The sequence below is a fragment of the Lathyrus oleraceus genome, chromosome 7 (genome assembly GCF_024323335.1).
Source record: "Lathyrus oleraceus cultivar Zhongwan6 chromosome 7, CAAS_Psat_ZW6_1.0, whole genome shotgun sequence".
NCBI lineage: Eukaryota > Viridiplantae > Streptophyta > Magnoliopsida > Fabales > Fabaceae > Lathyrus > Lathyrus oleraceus.
In genome coordinates this window covers 211816697-211825766 of record NC_066585.1, presented here as the reverse complement: position 1 = coordinate 211825766, position 9070 = coordinate 211816697, and the positions used below count along the sequence as shown (strand labels likewise).

Sequence of the window (9070 nt, the reverse complement as noted above, 5' to 3'; positions counted from 1 at the left end):
CATGCCAGTGAAAATAAGATTTAAAATAATATAAATTTGGTATTCTGTGTTTACAAGATTTATAATGATATGATACAGATCAATGAAAATTATATATGGCAATAAATAAGATTAAACCCCTCGGTTATCACTTAAAATCGAGGTAAAAATATACCTTATTATCTTGGTTTTCAAATAAAATCGAGAGGTATATGGCGCGCGAAACGAAGTTTGGAAAATAAAAATATGATGTTGATAGAGATCGAACCAATGACCATTTACTTTCTAATCTCATATTTTAAAAAAATGAGGGAAAGTGGGAAGTTGTCATGTCACCCTTCGTTACCTCGTCTGTGTACCCGAGGTAAAAGTTATTTTACGACCGGAATAAGATGTGTTATTTGTAGTAGTGTATGCATGGTTGAGTTGGGGAGTCATTGAATGCTAGTAGGCTATTACCTTCACATGGCTTCAGATCTTTCATGTGTAACCCTAACTTTCTTAAAATTCTTAGATACATTAGGTCGCACCAACCTCCGTCATCAATGATGATCCTTAACACCAAATGATTGACTATGACGGAGGTTACAACCAGCAGAAGTGTTGCGTTATGAGCTTCGTCCACCTTCTTGTGGTATCAAAACCCTAATATTTGGTTGCAGCGAACTTTTGCTTTCGATTCGACGGATATGGGGCTGACCTACAAGCGTAACACTTCAAAGCCCAAATCAGTGAGAGAATAATGATTAATGTGAGAATATATTTGAATCATACATTTTTCTTCTTGTGATATCCTTTATATATGAGGTTTGGTTGAGATGTTTAAGATTTGAATTAGATGTGAGTTTTCTCTCACAAGACCTTTGATCGACCTAGAAAGCCTTCAGAAATCATGTGTTTTAAAAAAGTTCACTTCTTCTAACCAAAATTCACATTCAGACAACCTAGCAAACAATCTCTTATTTTTTTAATGTATAAAATTATTTTGAGATGGATAACATCGCAAACAATCTCTTATTTGTTAATGTCTATAAAACTATTTTGAGATGAACAACTTAGCCAACAATCTCTTATTTATCTCTTATTTGTTAATGTCTATAACTATTTGAGATGGACAACTTAGCAAACAATCTCTTATTTGAGATGATTAACATGTTCATCCTTAGTCTTACAATACACTATAAGGATAGAAAAACCACTGCAAAATAATCTAAGCATGGAAAATACTATTCATGTAATCTTTGAATATTGTTGGTGCGTTTGTCCCACCAAATACCATAAGGAATCCTAAACCAGTTCAGAACATCCTCAAATTTAATAGAAATATGACAGTAATTAAATCTAAAATCTTTTCTAAAACACACATGTTCCTCTTAACAAATCCATTTTTCTTCTCCTATATTTCACCGTCCAATTACATGTTGCGCTTACATTTAAGGATGAAAGTATTCTTTTTAGTTTCCTAAATATTATTGAACGCGACAGTAACGATTATTCCTTGTCCAAATTTAACACGCAAGGCTGAGAGGGAAATCCGATGTCCCTATATGTAGATTTTTATTTGGATAGGAAAAAAAATGTACACTTCAAAGTGACCATCGAAGAATTCTGAACCAAATGACTAGTTTTTATTCCGTGATAACAGTTGGTGTATGACAACAAAAACAACAGTGGAAGTACACAACCAAAATACTTGTCTTCACTAGACATAGAATAGAGTACAGCAAAAGGGAATGCATAACCTAAAGGAGCTCTAGTACTATTCCACTTCCATTCCACCCTTATTTGGTAACATGCCATTTTCAAGCCTTATTGATGAAGGAAACAACTCGATTAAGCAAATCCGCAGCATTCTCACAGGTTGGGTTGAACATATGAAAAACATGATCCTCATCCTTTGTCTCAACAACTTCCACAACACCACCCCAACCAATTTTATCAAGCAACTCTTTGTAATACCAACCTCTATCCTTCAACAAATCTTTCTCAGCAACACAAACAAGCACTCTCTTAAAACCCAAACTCCCCAAATTCGGATCCTTTTCCGGGTTAATTAACGGATCATCGGATCCAGTCGTGGTTGGACATGAAAATCGCCATAAATTATGAACCTTTTCAACAAATTCACCTCGAGCCGATTCAGACCCAATTGGATCCACACCCCAAAAATAAGGATGAAGATAAACACCCCCTTCAAGTTTCACACCACCCAGATTTTCCTTCCCAACCCGAATACCCAAATAGTGTGCAATATTAGCACCAGCACTGTCACCACCTAAGAACACTTTCTCAAAATCTGCAAACTTATTCAACCATTCATCAGAGCCCTTTCCACCAACATGTGAAGCGACCCATTTGAGTGCAAGCCATGAATCTTCATGAGCGACAGGAACAGGGTGTTCCGGTGCTCTTCTATAATGAACAGACACACCAATTACGTTAGCCAGTGAAGTAACAGAGTTAAGGTAGTTATGGTAATTAGGCGAGGCAGGGGTTTCGATGCAGAAAGCACCACCATGGATGTAAACAAAAACAGGGAGTTTTTGGGTTGGTGGGTAGTTGGTTTTGGGAATGTAAAGCCTCGCTGATATGTTATCTTCTTTGGAGATTATAACATCTTTGGATTCAACGTTGGTGGTTGCATCAAGAGATGCAGGAACAACCTCTTCACCTATAAGCCTCTCAACACGACCGTTTTTGAATACTTTCATGAATGGAGGTAGATCAAAGGCAATTTCATCGTCCATGGTTGTTCTTGTTGTTGTCGTTGTTGTGTGCAGTGTAAAAGGGTTTATGAATTACTGTATTATTAAGAGGACGGAGAAGAAATGGGTAATGAGATTAACAAAGAAATAGTTTGGTTTTATAGCCACATAGACAAATTTTGAGTTGGTGGTGTCCCGTTAAACTTGCGCACCTACTCATTTTGTTTAGTGACACTAATTTATTTTTTTAATTAAATTTTTAAAGTAATTTTGTCCGGGTATTATTACATAAATAATAAAAATAATTAGGATATAAAAGATTCCTTATCTTTTTCATCAATTATCTTCTTGTTTTTTGGTAAATCAAATAATATCTTGCAAATATGGTTAAAAATCTCTCAAGATAATTGAAATATATTAGTGGCGTGAATCACGCGGCTAAAATTCCAATCTTATATATATATATATATATATATATATATATATATATATATATATATATATATATATATTTGTTTATTGTTTTGAGAGAAAATAATTTTTTATTTTAAAAACAATTAATACAAACCAATCCTTACAGATGCAGAGCCAATCTGAGTTTAAGATACAAACGAATAAAACAACTCTAATTATTCAATACTCAGTTTCTATCCTAGCAAGCTCAATAAGTTTCTTAAATATGGTGCGTCTCATAACAATGTTGATCATAATGGTTGTTGTGATGTTAGGATCTATTGGCACCTATGAGAAAACTACTTCATTTCTAGCTTTGCATAGAGAGTAAACTGTTTCAGCAGCAACCACTTTTAGAACTTGTCTTCGCCAGCCTTTCATCATGGTTTTCCTAACCAGTCACTCTTTTTCCTCAGTCCAGTTTGTACTATTTCTAGTGAAACCAATCCTGCATAGAATTTCTTCAAAAAATTTGCTTGTTATTCTGCATTCAAAGAACAAATTGTTGATTGTTTCGGCCTATTGACAGAAGCTGCAAACATTATCGGTCCTCACTCCAAACTTAAGTAGTATGTCCTTCGTGGGGTAACTTTTCCATAAGAGTTAACCAAAGAGTAAATTTTTTCATTGGCTTGGCCCAACTTGTGAATAGGATTCTTTTCCAATTGACTTGTTCCTTTTCTCATCTTATCTTCTTGTACCTAATTGCAGTCTTGTATTTTCCTTGTGTCACAACTTCATCCCAGTCTTGTTTTTGGATAACTAGGTCTCTACACTTCAAAATTCTCGTGAGCATCCAATAGCAACAGGCTGGGCCTTGCCATTGCATTATGTTCCCTTCTTTTATATAATATTCATCAGCCCATTTGACCAAGAGTTTGTCAGCTTTTGCCTACAAGTTCCAAACGAGTTTTAGCATTGTGGCTAAGTTCCACTCAATCAAGGAAGTAATGTTAACCACCTGCATTTTTGGGATCACATAGTTTGTCTCAAGTCACATGGACTTTCCTACTTCCTGATCCGTTGGCGCGCACGGGTCAAAAATAAGAACTAAAAATGTAGTAAAACGAAAGCGACACTCGAGTCGTACCTTCTTGAATGTTTTTAACCAAACGATAGTAACAATGAAGGGGTTTGATGTTTCGATTAAGAAAATAACAAAAAAAAACAATTCAATCTGAATAAGTTAAAATGACTAATCTACTCATTCGGGTTCCGATTTATCATTGGTTATTATAACTCCAATCTCCTAAACAGATTCTCTATTCCTATTCGATTACAATACCCATTAACAATCACAATTGGTATTATATGATGTATGCTCTTAATTTTTGAAATTAAGCAAACGGTTTAAAGCATTCGTGAATTAAGCAAGCGTGATCCAATCAAACGTGATAATGAAAAAAGTTTTGTTAACGTGATTAAGGGTCCGCTTGTTTTGGCTTTTTAAAAAATGATTTTTATAGTGTTACATATTTTAGTGTAAAAAAAATTTACAAAGAAACTTTTCATAAAAGATTCAAATAAAAATTTGGTTTGAATAGTTATTCTTAAAATTTTATTTTAGTTATTTCATCATTTTATCGGAAAAAAAATTGGATATCAAAATTTCAAAAAATCACTTAATTTTGAAGCTATTTCAAATAGTTTTTCATAAAAATCATTTTTGAGATACAATTTTGTGGAAAAAATTCTGATTTTGACTATGTTTTGATCTTTAATAATGTATATTTATGTTATTGAATGAACAATTCAATCTTTTAATTTATAAAAAATAAATTTAAAAAAACTTGTAATATTTTGAAAAATATTTTTATAGAATCCATTTTCAAAAATTCAAATAAAAAATTCATTTTTTTAAAGTCAAAACAAATTGGCCATAAAGTTAATGATCATACAAACAATCACATCAAATCGATATACTCTATGAAAATCGAATTAAACATGCAAGAATCACATAATAAAATGTTGGAATATTTTTATATATACTATTTTAATATCTCAATGATATATATTAATTATATTAGTTATTTTATCAATTAAATGCTTAAATAATTAAGTGATCAAATAAAGTTAAAAGGTTTATTAGATTTTATTTAGAAATTATTTAATTAATTAAATAATTAGGTATGAGCTCAAATATTAGTGGAGATCAGAATGATCCATTTGGGAATAATGGAAACCCTAATTGGTCATCATACTATATATAGGTTATGGTCCTCGTACATAAGCAAATTATTTCTTCTCCCCATCTGAAGAGAATTCGAGGCATAAGGAGTAGTTGTTGAGGGTTTTTAGAATTACCGTCAAAAAGCAATTTTCTCAATGGATTCGGGTATTTTATAATCAATTTATCAATCATATATTTTAATACAGACTTGTATGACTATTTTAATTCCACATAAAATATATGTCATAATATGTTATGAATGTATATTAAATTGATTTAATTCTAACAATTTGTATCAGAGCCGATTAAATGTTTTTTTTTAAGCTTGAATTAAAATTATCGGAATTAAAATTACCATAATGGATTGTATGCTATTGAATTTTCTATAATGCATAATGAAATAGTTACATATTGTGTCAAGAGTCTGGCTTAACAGGATTTCGATAATGTATATTTTGGTTTTAGCGTAACAGTAGTGTCACACAGTGTTGTAACTATTGTGGTTTTCTTTTTATGTTGTGAATAATTTTATTGTGGTTTCTTTATATCCTTTAGTACTATTACTGCAACATTAGTTTTCTATTCTAATTGATAACATAATTATCATTTATTTTTCGTAAAATACCGAACCAGTTTTAATACATGAAATAATGTAATTCTTGGAATTTTTAGTTTGTTGTTTAACGTAGCACATTCATTCCTTCAATTTTGCTTTCTTGTTTCTCGTTTATTCTGTATTGTTAAATATTGTATCATAGGTAAATTTGAGATTTTTTTTTAGTTAATTATCATATTAAAAGATATATATATATATATATATATATATATATATATATATATATATATATATATATATATATATATATATATATATATATATATATATATATATATATATATATATTTTTGTTTATGTGTCGTTTCACATTTTTTATTACTATTAATTATATCACTTTTTTTATTTACATGTGCGTAAATACAATTAAGTGTGTTTATTTTATCAAATATTTTTTTCCCTTCGAGTACAATCGGTTTATTATACCGGTATATACATGATATTAACACAATTATTAAGCAATCAAGTAAACCTACAATTTTGACATTACAATTGCGGGTAATGTTTATGTTAGTTTTAAAGACCTTCCCATTTAATTTATTAAATTAAAACGCAACTTTGATTAGATTAGTTGAAACAACAAGTTGCAAAAGTAATCCCTGTTATTTAAATTTGATTCAATTAAAATTACAAAAGATGTAGTGTGTAATTTTTCATGCGAACTATTATGATCGGTCAAAAGGAAGACACGGTTTGACCGAAAATTTGCATACATGTGATGGTAAATATGTAGTAATTATCAAGTTTATCCATGTGGTTAATGATTGATGTCAAAGGCATCCATTATCTGATCGGACTTATTACTAATGTTTGATCATTACGTGAGAGTACCACTTACCGTTAATTCTTGCAATCAAATATTAGAAATTGATGGTGTTTTTTTGGTATCTTGTTCAGGTCTTATTAAATTTGCGTATAAAGAATATTGTGCTGTCTATATGATTATTTAGCATGCCTACTAATGTTATTGTATGTTTATTGTTCTTTTCAACGGATCCAGTTGTCACTGCTACCGCTCCAAATTTTGTTGCTCAAATTAACTTTATCCCTATACTGAGTGGGATGAACTTTAAGTCTTGGAAAGAATATGTGGAGATCGTTCTTGGATGTATGGCGTGAAAAGAAGGGTAATTTTCTCACTTTTGTTTGTTCTAAAATTAATTTAGTTTTTGTGCCTAAGGATACTTGGTGGATAGATTCTGGTGCTACTACTCACATTAGTATGTCCATGCAGAAGTTGCAGTAGAGGCTATAGGGACTTTTAGATTATTATTAAAGACCAGTTTTCATTTGTATTTGATTGAGACTTCTGTTGCACCGTCTATTAGACAGAATTTAATTTCTATTTCTATTTTGGACAAATCAGGTTATACTTGTTTGTTTGGAAATAATAAATTTAGCCTCTCATATGATTCAAATGTTGTTGGTTACGGTTCTTTGAATGCTAATCTTTATATGTTTGATATTAAATGTCTTTATAACAAAATAATGCAAATAGAGTCACATGGTACAAAAAGAAAATTAAATGAGAATTCCGCCACTTTATGGCATAAGCGATTAGGACATATATCTAAACAAAGAATTAAAAGGCTTATGTCGGAAGGTGTTCTTAGATCCCTTGATTTGTCGGACTTTCAAGTATGCATTCAATGTATTAAGGGTAAGCAAACATACAAGATGAATTTCCATGTTGAAAGAGCTAAAGGTGTTGTCATACCCCGATTTTGGTCCTGAATTTTTTTCCATTTTTTTATTTGGGCACTTGGCCTAAAGTTCATTTGCATACATTCATAACCAAAGGCAACCATCCATTCCCAAATCCATATTTTTTGATAAACATTGGTTATTATCTAAGCTTTTTGATCATGGTGTTTTTGATTATAAAATGGATTCTAACTATTTGACTTTTTAATTTTCAATTTGATTTTAGTTTCAAATTAAGTCTAATTCCAAATTTCAATTTAATCTTAATTGTGTTGTTACTAATGATTCAAACTCTAATTGATCTTTAACTTCCAAATAAAATGTTAGAATTTGACATCAAAGTAGTTTTAACAAATTATAGATTAATTTGATTTTAATTGATTTTGTATTCTTAATTGACATTTAGATTAGTTTTGGATTATTCCTAAAAATCCATATCCATTTTATAACCAAACATGATCCATTTTCCATCCATAGTTCATTTCAAATCGAAATAGTACATACACTCATTTCATAACATTCAACAATATTTAACTTTCAAACATTTCCAAACTCATTTTCATACATACATTTTCATGTCCATTTAACATTCAAGCATAACAATGCATCACATCCTGTCATAAACACTAGCAAGAAGACAAAGCCATAAGTGGATGCCGCGAACTTTCCATAATAAAGTTGGAGCTACAATCAATTCTCGTTACAAACTATCCATGGATACATTAGAATCATAAAGTACAAATGTCTAATGGAGTTCTACTGTTACAAATCTAAACCAATCACATCTCATGTTGATCCCTAAACTACCAGATGCTATATTCCAAAACCGTAACTCGTTTTACATGGAGGGATATTATTTTACAACAAGTATTTACAGCAAGGTGATCCAACAGGCAGCTTGCACCATTCAAAACCAAACTCTCGAACTGCAAGCAGCAGCCTAGCTGTGGGACGAACCAAATATCATCGGTCCAGCATAACCTGCACAAAGGAAACACTTCAAAACCTGCAGAAAACACTCCTCTCAGCACATAGCAGAAAACAAAACAAGAAGCCACGAATAACCGGCATTCACTTGTTTTCTTTTGAAGTTGAACCCAAAAAAAACTGACAGCAGAAAAAGAGAAAAGAGAATCAATTGCTAATGCACAAACAATCATCCATTAATGCTTCATGCTCAACGTTTACCATCCGGTTCGGTTTGCACACACGTACATAAATAATGAAGAACGGAATCGAAGTCGAGAAAACTCACCAGATTTGAAGTTCCGATTGCCACCAGTTTTGTTGCAAGGTTTTGTGTGGTATGTATTTGCCGTTTCGAGTCGCGGCAGGTTGGTGGCAGCTGGTTTGTGTATCGGGCAGCTCAAAGTCCAAAATTCCTCATAAGACTTGCACAAGTGAATCCGCCACCTCTGAGCCATTTATCTCCAGAAATGTTGC

General features: G+C 31.6%; 1 protein-coding gene across 1 annotated transcript; it reads right to left on the bottom strand.

The window, feature by feature from the left end:
- Nucleotides 1–1585: 1585 nt before the first annotated feature.
- On the bottom strand, nucleotides 1586–2903 carry LOC127101101 (probable carboxylesterase 12). Its single transcript, XM_051038428.1, has one exon. It carries the CDS (start codon nucleotides 2724–2726, stop codon nucleotides 1782–1784), a length of 945 nt encoding a protein of 314 aa, XP_050894385.1. The 5' UTR covers nucleotides 2727–2903; the 3' UTR covers nucleotides 1586–1781.
- Nucleotides 2904–9070: the final 6167 nt, after the last annotated feature.